Source organism: Falco peregrinus, chromosome 3, assembly GCF_023634155.1.
Source record: "Falco peregrinus isolate bFalPer1 chromosome 3, bFalPer1.pri, whole genome shotgun sequence".
In the NCBI taxonomy this organism is placed as follows: domain Eukaryota; kingdom Metazoa; phylum Chordata; class Aves; order Falconiformes; family Falconidae; genus Falco; species Falco peregrinus.
This window is the reverse complement of record NC_073723.1, coordinates 20,426,988-20,447,551: the sequence shown is the minus strand read 5'-3', so window position 1 is coordinate 20,447,551 and position 20,564 is coordinate 20,426,988. Positions and strand designations below refer to the sequence as shown.

The 20,564-nt window shown below is 38.2% G+C and overlaps 1 protein-coding gene across 4 annotated transcripts in view; it reads left to right on the top strand.

The window, feature by feature from the left end:
- COL14A1 (collagen type XIV alpha 1 chain) overlaps positions 1–20,564 on the top strand; it is a 123,730-nt gene that overhangs the window by 21,493 nt on the left and 81,673 nt on the right. For all 4 annotated transcript variants that reach the window (XM_055800415.1, XM_055800416.1, XM_055800414.1 and 1 more), the window contains 6 exons: positions 14,675–14,830; positions 15,544–15,663; positions 17,065–17,229; positions 17,616–17,777; positions 19,220–19,371; positions 20,363–20,492. In XM_055800415.1, the coding sequence (XP_055656390.1) occupies positions 14,675–14,830; positions 15,544–15,663; positions 17,065–17,229; positions 17,616–17,777; positions 19,220–19,371; positions 20,363–20,492 (885 nt within the window). The remainder of the gene's footprint in view (positions 1–14,674; positions 14,831–15,543; positions 15,664–17,064; positions 17,230–17,615; positions 17,778–19,219; positions 19,372–20,362; positions 20,493–20,564) is intronic.

Here is a 20,564-nt window from a genome sequence, read left to right as displayed (position 1 = left end):
TTTTTTTGTTACTTACTGGACTAACTCCTAGGCTATGGAACTCATTAACTGTGTCTTTGTGCAGCCTATAACTGGCCTTACTAAAGTGTTTCCCTGAGTTTTGTGGAGGGCACTTCAGCTCTTATATTATGAGCAAACAGAAGAAAGAGATCATAATTACATTGGGTTGGCATTTTTCCTCAGTACCATTCTGTTCTTCCTGAACAGTCCCTACCTTCTCAGCCCTTGCACATTAATCTGTCTTTGTAAAAGAAAAGTTTATTGGAAAGTACTTGGTTTTTCCAGTGTCGATATGATTCCTTTTTTGTCTTGTGTTAGGGGTCACTAAATCCTGTAGCCCAGTAGAAGCATGCAGGGTTGCCTCAGCTTCATGTCCCCAGATCCAACCAGTAGTAAGGCTAAGCATGTAGTCCTGATAGGTCTGCGGTGGTCAAGCGCTGGGCTTGGCCAAACTGGCCCGCATTACCTCTTTATCTGTCTGTTTTCCCATGCTTGTTCCTCCCCAAAGTACCTCGATCCTTTCCTTGCATTGCCTTTGGTTCCCCCCTGAACATACCATACTAAATTTTGTACAATCCCCAGGTACTCTTTCCTGTATCCCATAAGTCTCATTACCCCCTAAGCAGTAATGCCCACCAGTCTGAACCATGAACAGACCATGTTATGAAGTAAATATAAGTTATAAAAATTTGAGTACAAGTTATAAAATTGTGTTGGTGATCTTGGAAGATTCTAGCAAGGTGAGACCCTTGTAATTAATGTTTAGTTTCTGGGTTTGTGCTGTACTTACACAAGAGGCAAACACTGAACTACTTGGCCCAAGGCTGCATAATAGGTGAAGCACAACATCACCAGGAAGGTATCTTGTGTTTGGATAATTCCATGATTAGTATTTGCAGATTAGTTTGTTGGGTGTTTGTTGTTTGTTTGTTTGTTTTTTAATTAGTTTCTGTTTACTTTTTGGGGGGGGTTGTTTGGTTTTGGTTTGTGGTTTTTTTTGGTTTTTTTTTCTTCCACTTTTGTGTAGAATAATATCAAAAGGTTGCTTGAACAAGTTGCACCCAAGTTTACTACAAAACTAATATCAGTGCAGGTATATTGTCCAGTACAGCACACTCCGTGGTGAATGCGCTAGCCTGCTCAGAACTAGCTAGATGAAGGACTTCTACCTTATCATCCATTATAAAGTGTAGACATAACCCTGGCCGTTATTTTTAGCATCAGTTTCTCAGATGCTGGAGAACAGGGACAGATGCATTTCCTACCCTGGAGATACGGTAAGTCCTTCAAATATTGTGGAGTACCTCAGTATGATAGGGTTCATTTTTGGACATGTCTAAGTTAAAGTCTGCATCAAAAAGTATAGTTTAGAACTATAGATTGAACTAACTAAAATAGAAGTTTAGATCTATCGATTGCATTTGTCTAAATGGTAGGCTACTATCTACATTTCCCTATAATATGTATATACATCATACTGAAACTTGAATATTTCGTCTTTGCACTGTGTTTGCAGGGGTTATGTGGATCATTACATTGCCGTGTATGAAAAAGGATGTATGTTTGCTGTCATTTAACCACCTCACAGCTGTAGACACATACTCTGTGTAGGTTGTTACGTTACTTCAGGACTGCTTTTTTTTCAGTTTAGTTTTGAGTTCTGTGCTTACCATCTTGACAAGGATTTTAGTAGTCTTTACCAAAAATTGCTTTTCAGCACTGTGTGGCATGCAGTGACATGCAATCTTTTGACCTGATTGTGAATAAGGCTTGTGTGTGTGGTGTATACCTGCTTGTTTTCTAGCATTTGCTAATCAATTAAAGGTAATATGAACATAAGAATGAATTCATTATCTATGTTTCTTTGGGGGGGGGAGGGGTTGGCCTCACATCCTCATGTCTCCTTTGAGAAGACTGGGGGATGCTTGGACCATGCTGCAACATTCTGAGAACATTTTGGACCACCATAAAGCTTTGGCAAGGATTTATAATTATGGTCACCTTACCACACTTTTCTGACCAGACTGAAGGTGCTTAGTCCAGGAATAATCTTACAGACCTATTTTGGTCTCAGACTCTGTCACTTCAATTTTGGAGTCACTTGGCTTTGTTCTGCCTATCCTTAGCCCAAGCGGACAATTCATGATGCACCCTATCTAAGCTTTCACTAGTGAAAGCAGCACCTGACCATTTGATCTTTGCCAATAGGACTCTTTCTTAAACATCTGCAGCCAGTTGGATGTGTTAGTGGTTTCACTGCTGGTCAGATCACCATCCTGATGCGGTGCTAAAAGATCTCTGCTCTGGACTCCACTTAGAACCTGCCCAGCAATCCTATCAGCAGGGCCCCATCCATCCTAGCTGGTGGAGCATGGTTTTTTCTGACTATTTTTCAACTTGTGCCATGTGAGTGATGGCTTTTGATTCTTCTTCTATGTGACTCCTCATGGACATCTTTTTTCTCAATTTCAGGTGATGCAAATATCTGTTTAAAAACAGGGGATGAAGTAGACTTGTCGGAATATACCATTGCTTTCTTTGATATATGAATTTAGGATACCCCATCCAAGCCATGTTGCTTTCTATGCTTCTCAGAAAGTTGAATTTTATTAGAGACATTCATTAAGTTTCCAAGCTAGTTTATAAACCTGTGAGCCACCATACAGAGCTTTGTACATTAGAAGTTCCTTGTTAGTCCCTGGAGGACTTGCAGAACTTGCAAGGAAAATTTTGGATAAACTCCCCTTTACTGTCTGGAAAGTTTAGCTCATTGTGCATGGACGATCAATGCTTATTCCAGGAGTTCTTCATAAGAATTTCTCTGGAGGACATAGCTAAGCTTTTGTATCCTTTGACTACTGCTTGCACCTTAGATTTCCTTTTGCAATGGCAATACTTTTATGGACCTGGCCAGGATCCTTTGTTAGACTCCTGCTTCCTGCCTCCCACGACTGGAAAACCTGATGGGAAGTATCAGCATTGACATGATTTTCCTTTGCCATCATTTTGGTAGTTGCTTTGGAGAAAACCAAGCAAGCTACATTTAGAGATTGCAGCATTTACATCTGCCATCTGGCCAAACTAAATAGCCATGCAAGTATGTTGAAATCATCTGAATAAGTGATACGTTCTTGAGAGAAAGCAAGCTTGAAACTGAAGACCCTGAAGTAAATATGAAGGGTGGCATTGGAAAAGGGTTCATTTTGAGAGTGCGTTTTGAGTAGTGCATTTTGATCCTGACAGAATCCCCAGTTGAAGTGAGATCAGAGAAGAGAGAGGAACAGAGAGAGAACGGTTGGGGAGCGAGGGGTTGATCTTAACGTAAGAGTCTCATATGTATTTTGTAACTGCTTTGTCTGATTTGGATATCTATGAAATTGTGAATATTTTATTTATTTACCTTAGCCTGGTTTGTTATGGAGTATTAATACAGAGGTTGCTAGATACCTCCTTCAATTAGTGTATACCAGACAAGCTCTTGCTTTGTTCAGAAAATAAAAAGCTTATCATTAGAAATTATGGCTGGTCTCCATTCTTACCCAGGGATTGTACTTATACCCTGGCTCCTCCTTTCTGTAGGAGGAACTACTTTTCTTCCATCTATCAGTATGCATATCATACATACATCATAGCTATCATTGTATACATAGTTGTGGATGTGCATTACCTCTCATACAGTGTTCCAGTCCTGGCAGAAGCTGGAGGCTGGACAGATTGTCTTTCTGTTATCCACAGTCTCCCTCCCTGTCCCTCTTAACGAATTCCTCTTGACTGCATCTGCTTCATTGAAAAGCAGACACAGTGTTGACACATAGAATGACATATTTAGAGAATCTGTAGCTTGGGGCTGGGGGCAGAAGCTTTTTAGCTCTCTTTTTCTACTCTCTGAGTAGAAAAAGAGTGTAGAAGAAGCTTAGTCTATCTTGGACCTAAATGTAAGTTTCAATTTTGTCAAAAAGTGATCCAGCTGCTATTATCAGAACTACTCAGGTTCATAACCCTTGAGTTACAAGATGTTTGTCCTCATATCTTTGCACAGTAAATATGTATAATGCTTGATAAATCCGAACCATTACCAACTGAAAACCTCCTGTCTGGGTTCTTTTTTTCTTTGGTAGGTTTCCTTAAGGCATGGCCTTTTTTGTGTGCAATCTATTCTTACTTGAAGTGAGAGATCACTATTCATATTCTTGAATCACTGATTAATAGAAGCTCAGTTGAATTAAGTCTTTCATTCTCTTCAGACTGCTTTTCATCTCTTCAAGGCATTAGCTTTTGAGCATCCATCCAATCCACAGTGCACTGGCATGGCTGGATTCTGCTGACAGCAAGAGACTGTCATCCTAAGTCACATTCAGGGTCTGTATTGACATTTTTCATTATTGAAATACTTCTGTTACCACCATGCTGAGACACTCCTTAACACTTCATCATCTGGCAGCATGAATTCTCATAATTTGAAGTCTGTAGGCTTGCTCATGACTATGTATATTTTAGGTAAATATCTCAGTATATCATGAGATACACCAAGAAACATATTGAAAATGGAATTATTGAAAGGTCTTGAGGGTATGGAGAGGAGAGGTGAGGTAGAAGGTAGGGAAACAAGAGAGGAGATAGGAATGGTATTTCACAGGCCACAGACAATTTAGTCTTTGCTACAAGGTATTTATCTCCTTGAAAAAGAAATTGCTTGATGCTACCTAGTCTGTGAAACTGAAGCTACATAGTAACAACTTTAAACCCCGGGCAATTTTTAAAATAGGCCTGGCAGCCTGGAAGGGAAAACTATGAAAAGCTTTGTGTAGGTGGTAGCAGACAGATACATTAATGAATTGCACTGAAGTGCAAGACCAAGACCCTCTTGTAAGAAAGCTATAATCAAAAAGGATTCATACATTTATTAGCAAACTTATCATGGATTTGTATTCCAGTTGTACTGAATACCGTGATGAACCAGCAGCATTGCTTTGTGCTCTGGACAGGAAAATGGGCGATTAAGGTTAATATTTTGGTATCTTTTCAGCCACTGTGATTCCTGAGGTGGCCTTGTCTTGAATGCAACTAGGAGGTGCTGAATCTCTTGCTTTGCAGCTGTCTGCTGTACAAGTTCCCTTTCAAGGATCTTCCTTACACTTTGAGAGGGGGAAGTTTTGTTTCACAGTTGGTCTCATTCACCAGATACTAACACTGTTGATTGACATCAGGCAGGAGCTTGTACTGAGGAGGGATGATTTCAGGGTCATTTCACCCTCGCTGCATAATCTGAGCTCTCATGTTCCTGGTGGAACTGTTGATGCAGGACTGATTCTGGGCTGTCTCATGGTCAGCACCCTTTGCCTCATGCCCTGTGTGCTGAAAAAGCCTTGGTGTTACAACTGAGCTATGCCCCTGTGCTGTTTTTTGCTGGGATAGTTGGTTACCCTGGTTAAAAAGGTGCTTGTTAGTATCTGAAACAGAACTTACTTACCTGGCTGAGTAGTCCATGTTTTCCACCTCAAAGGTGTTCTTGCCAGTCTGGTTAGCTGCACTGATCGTACTGGTCTGTCTGCATATGATGAGGGAGTCCTGTTTCTTTATCTGGCTGCTGGGTTTCGTGTGTGTCTTTGGCACAGAAGTGTTTGTTTGGCTCATTATTCCCTAGTAAGTGGAACTGTGGTATTCTTGTACTCTGCTCTCCTGGAATCCTCAAAGGAACTTCTCTGGAGCACCAGCTTGATGCCTGAACATATTTAGTTTCCTTGTATGCAGGACAGTTAGCAAAATTAGGGCTGCATAGTGGTGCAGACAGCCGTTTCACAAGTTAATGTTAGTCTCAGCAGGGTCTTTGCTTGGGTTTGGTTTGGTTGTGTGGTTAAAAATGGGGGGTAAAATTCCTGGTCTTTTGGACTGATCTTTCTAATAAGCATTATAAAGCAGGGGTCCTCAAACTTTTTAACCAGGGGGCTGGCACGTGGATGCAGTGGCAGGCAGTCATCTGCGGCTGCTTGGTTTCCCCCCCAACCCCCGACGGGGGGTTCTGTAAATACCGGGGGCCGGATTGAGGACCCTGGGGGGCCGTAGTTTGAGGACCTGTGTTATAAAGGAAGGAAAACTGTAAAATGTGAGCATAGGTTGGCAGCTCCTTCAAAAAGAATAAATTGTCTATGGCCTGTGAAATACCACTCTTGTCTCCCTACCTGGTATCTCATTTCTCTCTCCATACCCTCAAGACCTTTCAAAGTCAACATCCAAATTTAACTCAATACCTAGGGGATGGGGAGGTGGCGTCAAACCATAGCAGATGTTTCTGCCTTAAGAGTTTCATAATGTTTAGTGGGCTTTTTTTGTTCTCCAAGAAGCAGTGACAAACCATCAGTTGCAAGCAGTAATGATGGATCTGGTAGAGGTTGATTGAGGTACTTTTATGATCTTGATGAGGCATTTCTGTTTATCTATACCCTAAAAAAATGAAATGACACTCAGAAGCTTGTTTTCTGTCTCAACAGAATCGGAGGGCTTTTGACAGCCTTGCAACTGCTGGTATTTTTTTAATCTGGGAATAGGAAACAGATGGTGGGAGGGAAACCCTAAAACTAATCTAATAGAATGCAATTATGCAACAATTATTATTTATTGGAAAAAATGGAGCAAGAATAACTGAAAAAATATTTCTTGAATATTGAATAAATATTTATTGAATACTGAACATTTTTTCCTTGGAAAAAAAATTAAAAAGGTCCTATGTTGAGCTCCATAGGACTATTTTAATAAATTCTTATATGGTTACCCTCACCCTGCTTTTCAGGCATCGGGGTGGTTTAACTGTATGTGTGCATGTTGAAGTACGTGGTTTTAGTTAAGGGCCAGCTATTTCATTTTGATTATGGCTATTGTAAATTGCTAAGTAGCTACTGGCCAAGCTAAAAATAAACCCAGATGTCTAAACATAGTTTGTACTTTATGGTGAGACTCTCCTTTGGTTTTGACAGCTCCTGTAACCATTGTGTACTTTGGGTAGCAGTCAGTAATTTGTCTAGATTAATTAATATAATTGTCTTTTTCTCAGTGTAAATTTTAAATTCACTCTTATGTATTTAGAACTTGCCCACAGAGGTTGTGGAGTCTCCCCTGGAGATGTTCAAAACATGCCTGGACACGACTCTGTGCAAAATCTGATCTAGGTGAACCTGCTTTAGCTGGGAGTTGGACTGGATGATGGACAGAGGTCCCTTCCAACTCTGACCATTCTGTGATCTGTGTTTATCGCTGGAAGATATTTAAAAAAATATCATACGCAATGTAATCATTAGAGTCTTATTACTTCCTATGCAGACCTTTTCTGTAAAATCAAATTAGTGCTTTTTGTCATATGTCTGCATATTAAAGCAGTGTGCCTTTCTAAAGAATGCCAACAGCCTCCTGGGCTTCATTAGGAAGAAAGTTGTCAGCAGGCTGAGGGAGGTGATCCTTCCCTCTGCTCAGCCCTGGTGAGGGGCCACATGTAGAGTTCTGTGTCCAGCGCTGGGCTGGCTCCTTAGTAGAAGACATGGAGTTACTGGAGTGAATCCAGTGAAGGGACATGAAGATGATGAAGGTCTTGGAGCATCTTTCGTAAGAGCAGAGGCTGAGAGATCTGGACTGTTCAGCCTGGAGGACAGCAGGTTCAAGGGATATCTTTGCAATGTGTAAAAATACACATCAGAAGGAGTAAAGAAGGCAGAGACTTTTCTCATTGGTGTCCAGTCAAAGGATGAGAGGCAGTGGACAGAAACTAAAATAACTGTAAATTCTATTTAATAAAAGAAAGCACTTTTTTTTTACTGTGAGGATCGTCAAAATTGAAGCAGCTTACTTGGGTTGTGGAGTCTATCCTTGGAGACTCGTACCTGACTGGACATGGCCTGGAGCAATCTGTTGTAATTGCTCCTGCTTCGAGCAGAGCAGTTTGACTCGACAGTCTCAAGAGGTCCCTTCTCACCTTCATTACCCTGTGATTCTGGGAGTCTGAGATTTTTCAGAATAGGGTATTTAGTCAGACATGTCTGCTAATTAGACAACAGATGAATTGCTACATTTGAGAGGGCATGAATTTAATCCTGAGCTTTTGTGGATTGACACATGACATCCAAAATTAGTGATGCTTCTGAAGATTAGCACGTATCTATATTTATACAAGCATATACATTGGTTACATTGTGGTAATATCATTTCAAGAAATGCCTGGAGGTAATAGAGGGGCTTGAATTGCACTGTAGCTGTACTGCACCAGTTTTTTTGATTTTGGACACACTGGCCTCAACATACCCAGATCTATAATGCTGAGCTGTAATGTAACAGCGTTGTAGTGGTTTGCTTCAACTAATTTTTAATTAGTTCTGTCACTTTCATAGATATGCAGTTTGTTCTTTTAGGCAGGCTCTTTTTGGTTATTTTACCTGTTGTGTTAAAGCTGTAACTTAGTTACAAGCTCAGACACAGACCAGCTCTATATCATGGTTTAGAGGGATTTATATATACAACTTAATGTTGAGGATTTCTGAGTGCCAGTTTTGTCTGCAGCCCTCTGATTAACTGCCTTCTAGACAGCCAGAGAAAACTGTCTCAGGGATTTCATACTTCAGTAAAGCAAAGGGAAAAATAAACTTTTTAAATCCTGTTGTATTTATTACATAGAAGTGATAGATAAATATGACCATATTAATAAAAAATTATGGTTCTCTGCCTTGAAAAGTAATTTAGACTTTGAGACAGCTGTTTCATCTAAAATATACATGTGCTCAGATGCAGAACTGGGAGCAATGAACAGTAGAGAATTATCACTGTAATATGCAGAAGAGTTTCTTGGGTTTCTTTAGGTTGTACTTTACAGGAGGGTTGCGGACCATCTCCATCATTATGGAAAATCATATCGTAAATCATTATGGCTAAATGGACATTGTATCTTGCTGTGTTGAACTTCAGTTTCAGGAAAGATTTCAGCAGTGTGCTTGGTTCTGTATTGACAAGTCGCCTGTTGGAAGAAAAATGGAAATAAATGTTTTGAACTCTCAGTTTAAATGCAAGGGGATTTTAAAATATATTTTTCTATTTAGGTATACCGACCAAGAGAGTTTAGTGTTGCTGTTTGGGAAGTTGCTGCAGACATCAGGTGCTTCAGTGCTATCAATCAGCAATGGTTTGCCAGAAAGCATCAGCACTTTCTTTCATAGTTACCTTTTATATCTATTCTGTGTCTCAAGTAAATTAGAAAGTTAAGATGTAGGAATAAAGTTCTAAAGGTTTTTCTAATGTAGTGATTGCTTACTGCAGAAGTACAACTATCAGCAAGTATGCTTGCAAAGATGCACAAAAAATGGCTGTATGCTTCCTTCTCTCACACTTGAGAATTATCACTAGTATGTGTAGGCAAATAATGTATTTTATCAGCTACTTATTTAATTAGTTTTGTGCCTTTAAATTCAAATGCTTTAAATAATATTTATTTATTGCTGTGTACTTTTTGAAAGAAGCAAAAATATTGAACTACTGCCTTCACAGTCAAATCTGACATGATTAGACACAACAGATTCAGTAAATCTTAATATTCTAACTCCCCCAAATAACAAATTTGTAGGCCTGCCAGTTGGGCTATATTAGTTTCCTGGAACAGAGTGAGGTGCATGGGAAAGGGCTGGCTGCTTTATTTTATTTTGGGTTTTTTTTTTTTTTCTAGGGAGCAGGGACAAACTTCTAACCTCATTGGGCTGCTCTTTCAACCTAGCGATGTTCCAGCATTTGAGTCCTTCAAATTCAAGCTATGGTTGGATCTAGTTCAAAGAAAAGCAGTTATGTTGAATGCATTTGTCTGGTCCATAGCCTGACATATGGGATGTGTTAAACTGAAGTCTAAGTGCAATGGTGATATCACTAGCACAATGCAATAATATCAATGTCAGAAGCATGAACTAGTGAGGAGCTGAACACTGCCTCACATCCCTCTATTTTTTAAACCCGTTTTAAAAAAAAGTGACATTTTGCTGATGTGGATTTATATTGCCCTTGTCTACAGTGGGTTTTATATTGCCCTTGTCTACAGTGGAGCTTCTGCTCAGCTGAGGTGCTGTCAATCACTGTGGAAGATTGACTTTTCTCTGTCATTCATGCTGTATTCACAAGGTCTTTTTCACTTGCTTCTGTCATCAAGCTTCTTGTCTTCTGTGCATTGTTGTCCTGTGAATGAGTCTTCTATTGATATTGTATTATTACTGACCTCTGCTTGAACTTTCTTCCTCTCCTTCCACATATATTATTTGACTTTTCCACTGTGACGGAGTAAGAGAGGAAACGACATATTGCAGACTCAGAAAGAATTATAGTCTTAACTTCTAGCAGAGGAAGTGTGTGTTTTGGCTCTTGAAAATGAGAACAGAGTTTCATACCAAGAGGAGGCAAAATATCAAATGTGTTTCTGCAAAATGTATCATAACTGAATGTAAATTGAACTGGTTCTTCTAAGGCACTGAGTCCTACTGGATGGCAGTGCCTGTATTTGCTTCCTTTCCCTTTGCCTTTCAAAGAACTTTCAAACAGTAGTAGCGTTAACTCCAAGAGTCAAAGAGCCACTACTCTAGTCTAAAAATCAGAGGTTTGTATTTGTGCCTAGCTAAGGCTTGCAGGTTGTTTTTTTGTTGTCCAGCTTCTATTTTTTTGACATTGCTTACTTGCTCACTGAATGCATGTGTGAAAGAATAGCAACAGGTTGAAAATGCGGCTTCAGGGAGGTGGTCAGTGTTTACAGAAGCTTGCAGACCCTGCTTTGTTCTGTGCATCCCCTGTACTGCCAGAGCCCCTCCTAGTCCTCACTCTGTACTCCATTCCCTTCAATGGGACATCTCAAGGGTCACATTTTGCAGGGTCTAGTAACTCTTCCTCTATCCAAGAAAGTTCTGCCTGGATCTTTTTTTCAGTGTTGCCATCCTTGGCTTCACTCTCAGCCAAACTGACAAGGGTCTTGATAGTGCTATAGCACTTGCGCATTGGAATTGCAAGCAAATGCATCACTTTTAATGTCTGGGGCCTTGAGGGATCAAAGACAGGAAACTTCATTTGATAGGTGCAAAATTCCTTCAATGCTGGTTATTCTTTGAAAGATTTCCCTGAAACAAAGGAACTGAAATTCTTGATGATGATATGACTGTTGGCAATACTGAAGCAGGTTTTGTGCAAATATCTTATCCTAATATATGGCTGATAGCCTTCAGCTATAAGCTGGTGTCTTTGGAGGTGAAAATTTGAGCCTGTGCTGTCATTTGTGACATGGAGAAATGAGCAGACCAAGTCCCTTCCTCCTCAGTTAGTTTCCTAGCAGAGTGGCAAGCTGAACAACACTAGGAAGATTGTAAATTTGTTATTGAAAGTCTGTTAATTTTTTACTTTCTCCCCATCAAACTCCTTCACCTATTGTAGTGGATACACTGAAGGCAGTTGCTGGTATAATAAAATCTTTTTCTGATTTTAGGATGTTTGCAATTCTGTCACTTTCTCTAATCTAAAAATCACAGGCTCTGTTATTGTTCATTGTAGAATGCGGCACCTGAAGTAGAATAATGCTATCTGTATAACATTAGGCAACATTTTACAAAATTAGGTAACTAATTTTGTAAACTAAACTAAAAGCTTCCTCCCTACCGTCCTGCTCCTGAAACTGGGTGAGTATTGTGTAACTCACAGGCAAATGGTACCTTCTGTCTCACTACTATTTTCTTGATGACCAAGTAGAAGGGAACTATGCACAGCCTGATGACAGTATGGAAACTTGTAGTGGGCTAAAACACTAAGTGGTTGAAGTTTTTTTTATATGGACATATATGTTGTCATCCTCCCCTAAGAAATGTTTTTGAGAAAATTGTCTATTAAAGTTATGTTTAGATAGTTGAAATGTTCAAAATTATCCTCATACCCTGTAGGAATTCATGAGCATCTATGGTTGTACGGAAAGATTCTTAAAAAAGACATTTGGTAGAACTGGTAATGGAAACTGGCTAATCTCAGTGAGGTGCATAAATTATTTGCTACACACTGTGTCTTTTAGACTAACTTTATAAACTAGGATGATATGGTGTTTGTATTCCTATCAGGTTTTAAAGATTTCTATACAGCATGCTATTCTGTTTAATATCTCACTGTTGTTTATTCCATTTTAGGAAACTTTCTACAATTCTATTAAGTACAACAAGGAGAAAACATAAGCAAATAGTGGGTGTACAGAAGTAACAAAACCTAAATGTTTTATGCAGAAAAGATTCAACAAGTATCTCCTATCTACGAAGAACGAATCAAATTTTCACATTCTGTGACATTGCAGTACAATCTTGGATCAAACCACACATGCTTTTTTAACAAAAAAAAAAAAAATAATTGAATGATACTATTTGCACTGATCTGATGATGTGGAAATAAAATACTAAAAGGAATGCCGTTATTGTTTTCTTTATTCTTTGGATTTTGGAATTTTTACTGAATGGATTTACTAAAACCAATAAAAGGTTTTATTCACAAAGCCATCACTCAGGATTAAAGAAGCCTTGTGGGCAAAACTTGCTGATAATGAAATAAGTAAGACCTAGGGTATGAACTGGGTTTCATGGTAAGCATAAGACTTTAGAAGTAGAAAAGGGAAATACAGCCACACAGACCCTGTTATCCTCATTGGGCTATATAATTAAGCTGCTGGAATCGTATAGAAAAGGTACATCTGTGCTACAGTACAGCTGCTTGGATGTGATTCAGGGGTCCAGTTCTATCATCCTTACTGGTGTTGAGCAGCTTTTTACTTTGCCAAGAGTTCTTGTGAAGCTTAAGAAGCTAATTGTTACCAGTGTGAGTACAATTGAACTGCTTGTTAATGGAAGACAAATACTGCAAGTACTGCAGGCTGATTAACAGGAAGTTTATTTGGCAAAGATATTTAAAACATGAATTTTGCTGTGACCAGTAAGTTCCTATTAAATCACAAAACAGATTCCAGTCCTGCTGAAATCAGGGGAAGTTTTCCTGTTGACTTCAGCAATAGAAAGATTTGGACCTCCTTTGGATTTGTCTTCCAATTTAAGATCATTTTTCTGATGCTTACTAAATGTTCCCCAGTGTTTATACATTAAAATGTGTTGCCAATTCAAATAGCATTGTCTTGTACTGTAAAAACTAAAATAAAATATTTGTTTTGGCATCTTTGTAAGTGGAATTTTTGTCATGTGTTTAGAACTTCTTCTACACTGCTAGCTGCACGTAGGAAATGTTCCCTGCTCTTCTAAAAACATTTTTAGTGCACGTTTAAGACATTAACTGTAACTTTATGGATTAGTTTTCTTGCTCAGTGGATTTACACTGCAGTATGAATCTAACTCTTAATTATTACTAATTGTTTTAAGTCCTTCTGCACATCAGATTGTTTTTGCCTGTAAGATTATAATTTTGTCTTTAATGAAAAGATTGTCATTAATAATATGGTGTTGAAGTTTTAAGATGCTGTGTGACTTTCTTACTTCCATCCTTATTCTACAGACAATCTGGTGGGGAGTTCGCTGTTTTCATACTTCAAACATTAGGCCTTGTTTAGTGTACCTGTGTAACATCACTCATTTTCCCTCCCTACAATATGAATTCACTTTTTCTGCAACCTTACTTTTACAGTCACAGAGCCACTTCTGTGGGATGTGGCAATTCTGTCTGAGGCTATAGAAACCTCTTCCTTTCTCTTACTTCCCTTCTTGTCATTTTCTTGAACTGAAAGTGCCACACTTGTTTGGGCTTCTCAATTTCTTAAGAATCTGTATCCCTAAAAACCTTGTTGCCTTATCTTGCTATTTGTGTCTAATCTCTACTCCCATTTCCTCTGATTTCCCCATTGGTTAGCTAAATCTGAGACTGTTAACATGAGTCTCTACTAAATCTCATCAAATCTTTTCTGCTGCTTTTTTGATGTTTTATTTTTGTGTACTTTTCCATATATCTGTAAGACTAAATTTTCAGGTGGTGCTAGTTCTTATAGAGATTGTGAATTTGAATCTGAGGTCTTTGCATTTTACCTTTGCTGTATTGAGTGCCTCCTACTTAGGTTTAATACAGCATATTCAGTAGACCTTCAACTTTACTCTAGACTCCCAGGGTGAGATTCACTTCTAACTTTACAAGCCTGCAATGGCAGCTGAAGAAGTTTTTTTTCTACAGAGTTGAGATCTATAGAAAGACTTGCTTTTCTGTGTTAACTATAAAAGGGGTCTTGATACCTGTTTTGGATGTCTGCATCACTAGGTAGCTCACTCTGCATTGCCTACACCTAAGGTTAGGTGTCATGAACTGTATATCAAGTATGTATATTCTCGAGAGTGAAAATGAACTGCTGGTTTGGTTGTGCTATGTGACAATTATTTTTTTCTTTCTGAAGTATTGTATTTTTAGAAGCAGGATTTCTTTTTCATGGGTATCCCAACAATAATTTTGAACAGCTTAATGAAAGAACTGAAGTAGATAATGGCCAAACTCTTCTATCACTGCATTTAGAACAAATGCATTTAGCGATTTTGCTTATTTCTCACTTTTCCCATGGAAGAAAGTTTTAAGTATTAAGCTCAGTGGGAGGAGGAAGGTATAAATTTATTGAGTTACAATTTTATTGTTGAATTAACAATATTATTTTAATTTTAATTTACAGGAAACCTGTTTACCTGTAAAACTCCAGCAATTGCAGATATTGTGATACTGGTAGATGGTTCTTGGAGTATTGGCAGATTCAATTTCAGGCTTGTTCGACTGTTCCTGGAAAATCTGGTTTCCGCTTTCAATGTGGGATCTGAGAAAACAAGAGTAGGTAAGGTGCCATATTTTTTTCTTAGGGTTTCTATAGCAATGTAAAAATTTCATTATTTCAGGATAGTTGACAGTTTAATGCTACTTATTTGTGCAAGACTCATCTTCACCTGAAACTAGGGCTTCTATCACAGGAGTAATCCTGCTGGAATGTATGTAGTATTAATTCCTCACAGTTTAATGTGATACTCAGCTTAAGTAAACTCTAATGCAGTGTCAGTGGAAAAGAAAAAAAGAGTGGAAACAGTCTTACTGATCTAAGTCAGCATTAGATCAAACCCGTACAGTTTAATTTTCAGAGGAAGAATGTGCCAGTGGATGGCTTTTATCATGGTTTAAACTGGCTCAAATGTTATATTTCTGTTCCGCTACTTGTATTTTAGCTTGTTCAAAAGCATATTAAATAAAATTGTTCTTTTTCAAACAACAATTTCTTGGAATCTTACTAAACACTGAAAAATTGTGTGCTCCTTCTTATTTACTTTCCTTAGCACTTGAAAGAAAGCCTTTGAAAATAAATTGAGGAGCTGCCATTCAGAACAACTTTATACTATTTTTTTGGCATTAAGCAATGCAATTTTTCTAGTATGGTAGCAAAGTTACTTATGGTAAGCTTACTGTGGTAAGCCAATGGTAACCAAATACATAAATTATAGATACTTGAAAAAAAAATGCTTTGTTGTCAAATGGCTTACCTAATTTCTGTTTCTTTAGGTCTTGCACAGTACAGTGGTGATCCCCGAATTGAATGGCATTTGAACGCCTATGGCACAAAAGATGCTGTTTTGGATGCAGTCCGTAATCTACCGTATAAAGGAGGGAATACATTAACAGGTACAGTGTATGTTTTAGCTTTAGTTCTTTTATTAAAAAACGTATTCTGTTGCACAGATGAAGAAGTGTTAGTGCTTATTATGAAGGGTAAAAAGGATAGGGATTTTGCAGCTTGCCAATGGATTTATCCAATGTCAGTGAAGTCTTCTGAGGTGCTTGTCTCATTGGCTTCACTGGGAATCTTTCTGCACAGGACAGGGTCTCATAAAATGTGCATGAACTCTCTCTGCTGGAAGTAAAGTCTTTTACCTGTTAGGAAGAAAATGCAAAATCCATTCACAATGTTCATGCACAGAGCTTTATTCTGGAGGAGGAAAGAATGTTGTTTTAATATCTGACAACTGGCAATAGTAACTTTTCAAATGATCACCTGGGGCTTTTAGATTTCCATTGACCTTTCAGTAGTTAGAGCACTGAAACCCCAGAAGACACTTAGTGATGGATAAATGGGGGATGCCTGTCAACCTGGGAAAAATACAGTCTCTGAATGCAATTCCAGTATCTTCAAAGCAGCAGTCAGTAATGTTGGCTGTCTTGCCAGCAGAATGATATATCCAAAGACCCAGACATAGCGTTAAGTAAATTGCCGCCTGCCTTTTTTTTTTTTTTTTTTTTTTTTTTTCTGGTGGGGAGGGAAGGGGAGAAAGAATGTGAAAGATTCTCCTCTTCTGCAACAGCCTTTATTTTGGTAGAAGGGGTGATTGCAGTGGGACAAAGGACAGATGGACTCTGCTATGATTCTAGGAATGAAATTACTGTGAGGTAGCAAGTAGTAAATTATCACAATTATTTTATATGGATGCTAGAAGAAGGTGAGTTAGTAACCTTTCTTGTGGGACACTGAAGAAAGTTTTCAGATAGGATCCCATTGTGACTTGTAAGTTTGTCCTGAGGAGTTGTTCTTCTTCCTTCCCTTTAAATAATTAGCAGTTATTAAAATCAGATTCTCCCTAAGCCTTATTTAACCTTTTCTTGAGCTTGTAAATTGGAAAAAACAAACAAACAAATTAAAGTAAGATTGTATGCAGTATGGGGATTTACTAAGCTATCCAGCACATGCTTTCATATAAGTAACGCAGTTAGAAGGAGAGGGGACTTCCTGTTCTAACTGTAAAGTAAGAGAGAAAAGACGATGCATTGACGGGAAGATCAGTTTAGTTTTCCATAGCAGTTTAAAATACATGGGTGGATCAAAAGGCTGCTAAAAATGAATGCCACCTTCTCTGTAGTTTAGGTTGCTTGTTGGAGTTTAATCTTTCAGTAAATAAATTCTTTTACACATTCCTCATTATGAGATTTTGCAGGATTTTTACATTGAGTGGAAAGACAAATACTGCAATATTAGCAAAATTAATGCACATTTTCCCCTCTTAAAGTCTTTTAAAATGTTGCCTTTTTTAGGACTTGCCTTAACTTATATATTGGAAAACAGCTTTAAGCCTGAAGCAGGTGCAAGACCTGGAGTATCTAAAATTGGTATACTGATCACTGATGGGAAGTCCCAAGACGATGTTATCCCTCCTGCTAAAAACCTACGAGATGCTGGCATTGAGCTGTTTGCTATTGGTGTGTATTCTGCATTTTGCATCCCATTAGTCTCTGGTGTATTTGTATCTGTTGCCCTTTATAGTAAGGAAGTGTTCCTTTCTGTCTGTATCTGCTAAGTATCACTGTTAATTTAAGTCTTTAATATGTTTTCCAATTCATTGCTGCTGTAACTGGAATTTAGCAGTATACGTGGATGCTACATTAAGCAAGAGACAGCTGAAAAAATGCCAGTCGTGGTGGCAGAAATTAACATCTTGAAGTAATATCTTAACAACAGAGCAATCTGTAGTTGGTCATTAAAACAAATAGGACTGGATTTTAGTAATTTTTATCAATCCCTGTGTATACAAGAATTTTTTCTTTTTTGTTGCAAATATTTTCTGTATTTTTCTTTTCAATGAAAGGTGTAAAGAATGCAGATATAAATGAACTCAAAGAGATTGCCTCTGAACCTGACAGCACACATGTCTACAACGTTGCTGACTTTAACTTCATGCACACCATTGTTGAAGGTCTTACCAGAACAGTGTGCTCACGAGTAGAGGAACAGGACAAGGAAATCAAAGGTGAATAAGAAGCAAGATGTAATGTAACTTAATATGAACTTAATATGAACTTAGACCTACAAATCCTATTCCAAATATCTGCAATTCTAAGCTGGCTTCTGGCACTTGACTCATGCTGCATACTCTTCTGCTCACAGGAAAGTACATTGTCAGGGAAGTTACCTAACTAGGTGTGTTTTATTCCTGCTTTGATATCTTAGTTCTTTTGTCTTTATCTATGATAGTGGTAAATATTAACGTATTTGGTAGTACCAAAAAATATAAAAATATACATTCATTCTGCTATAACTGTTTCCAAGTGGTGGGTCAGGAAATTTTTTTTATAATACACAGGTTTGGGGTTGAATTACTTTAACAGTTGCACATGGAATTGTTACAATTGTGCTGTGCTTTCCATCTTCTAACTTACTGTTTTTATTCCCTCGCAAGTTTTCAAATTTTTAAACTATTAAGATTGCTTTGGTCCTCCCTGATGATGGATATTTTTTTTCTTTCTTCTTAAATACACAAAAATATATATTTCAGAGCATAAGAGAAGGTGGTGGTGAAAAAAAAATTTCTTATATAAAAAAACCTTCTCTGACTACAGTACTTTCTTGCTTTTCTGAACAGAAGAAGTGGCTGTGAAAAAACATTGCAATTTGCCAGGTCCTACCTGAGGAGATTCTTTCGGAAAGGATTCAGTGGATTTTGTTTGTATTGCTTGGTTTGTGATTCTTTAATATCACAGAAATGCAGAGTGATTTTTCAATAAGCTTGTAATATATATCAATAAGGAAGGCTGTCTCTCACACATTCTTCTACCTGTGTAGTGAAGAAGTGTGTATTATTAAGGCTTCATTCCATCCTTTTCCCTCTTTTATTCACCTGGAAACTGGAAGAAATACAGAATATTAGCTGTGTCTTTTAGGGGGAATAAGCATCAGATGGGAAATCAAGAGGGAGAGGATGGAAAAACCATAGAGAGATGATACATCTTTGTGGAAAGGAGTGATTGCCAGAGAAGATGACCATTGACTACATCTCTTCAAGCTGCTGACAGGCAGCATAGCTGTTTCCAGCCTGCAGAGGAGCACAGGAGGTCACAGCTGTATATGTACTTGGATGTTTTTCTTGACTGGAAGGAAAGCAACCTGAAAAAAAATCCCAGAAAGGACTTGAAAGGATGATGGAAGGAAGGACAGGAAGGCTTAGTTTTGTATTTTTGTCTATGTCATATAAAGGTTTATGAAAGACCAGGGAGGCTTAGTCCCAGTGAAAACTCCATGTGCAATACTGTACTCATTCTTAGTTCTTTGTTTCCATTGAAGATGACCTAAGTAACTGCAGTAGCCAATTATTTGATTTTCTGATGAGGAGTGATCTTTGGAGCTTCAGCAAATACAACAAAAAAATTACAATTTTGCAGAGGTGAATAAAAAATTGTGTTGTCTCTAACCTAGGAACAATTGTTGCTTCACTTGGGGCTCCTTCGGATTTGGTCACATCTGAGGTAACAGCTAGAGGATTCCGGGTTAGCTGGACCCATGCACCAGGCAAAGTGGAAAAATACAGGGTTGTGTACTATCCCACTCGAGGAGGACAACCAGAAGAGGTAACAGGAGGAGAAGTTTTCCAGAATTTTTTAATACAACAGCAAGAACTAGCCAGGCAGCAAATCCATGGTCTCATTTAAATCTGCCCTGAAATTCCCTATTTGGGCTCTGAAACCCGCTACAGAAAGGAGATATAGTCACATTGCATGGTAGTGAAGGTTGGGTAGTAGCCAGGCTGCTTTTCTGTCATGCAATTTAAAGTAATTGTTCTATAACAATGAGCACTTTTTGAGGGTGAACTGCCTGCATTTTTGCTTGCACATATGCTTTCTTGAACCAATTCTATAGACTTCCCCTGCACCATTCTGTTCACAAGAACAGAAGAGGTAGCCGCAGATGGTAAGCTGGATTTTCAGTTCTGAGAAAAAGTAATTCATAAAAGGAAGATGATACAAGTGCATATTTTGGGACACCTACAACTGGTCATTGAAAATTTGGAGAGAGGTGTTTATTTGAATAAGACAGGCATTTTAGAGCAGGAAAAAATGCAGTGTAACAAGCGCTTGGCTTCAGCTGACAACTTACAAAATTGAATGGAAAAGCAGAAGAGCCAAAGGATTTAACTAAGGATATGTTTTATTTCTTTTTGTACTAGAAACTTGTTTAGCATGGATATGTATTAATGTCAATTTGAAGTACTGTGTGTGTACATATGTAATACTAAAGGAATATTTATGATGATGCAGTAGTTCTATCCAAAAGTGCCCAATACACACTCTTAAGCTGTATTCCTTTATTTATCTAAGCAATTCCTGTGTTGTAAATGGCTGCCTGTATCAGCTAAACATTTTGATTACATATAAGTTGCTGTTCTTTTTTCAGACACATTACTGTACATAAAGTAGCAAAAGCAAATGATTTACGAATTGAACTTCAGTACATTGATTCTTAGATGCTGGTGTAAAAATTGACTGAAAGCAGAGTTGTTGATTTGATGGTAGTATAGTCAGTTTGCTTTATGCGTATTTAGCTGCATTTTCTTCTGAACAGGTTGTGGTAGATGGAAGCTTATCGACAGCAGTTCTGAAAAACCTGATGTCTTTAACTGAATACCAGATAGCTGTATTTGCTATATACTCGAATGCTGCTAGTGAGGGCCTCCGTGGAACTGAAACGACACGTAAGTATCCCTACCGTGTTTGTTATGGATTTGACTGCATTTAATCACACTGTGGAAGCATTAGTCTTTCTG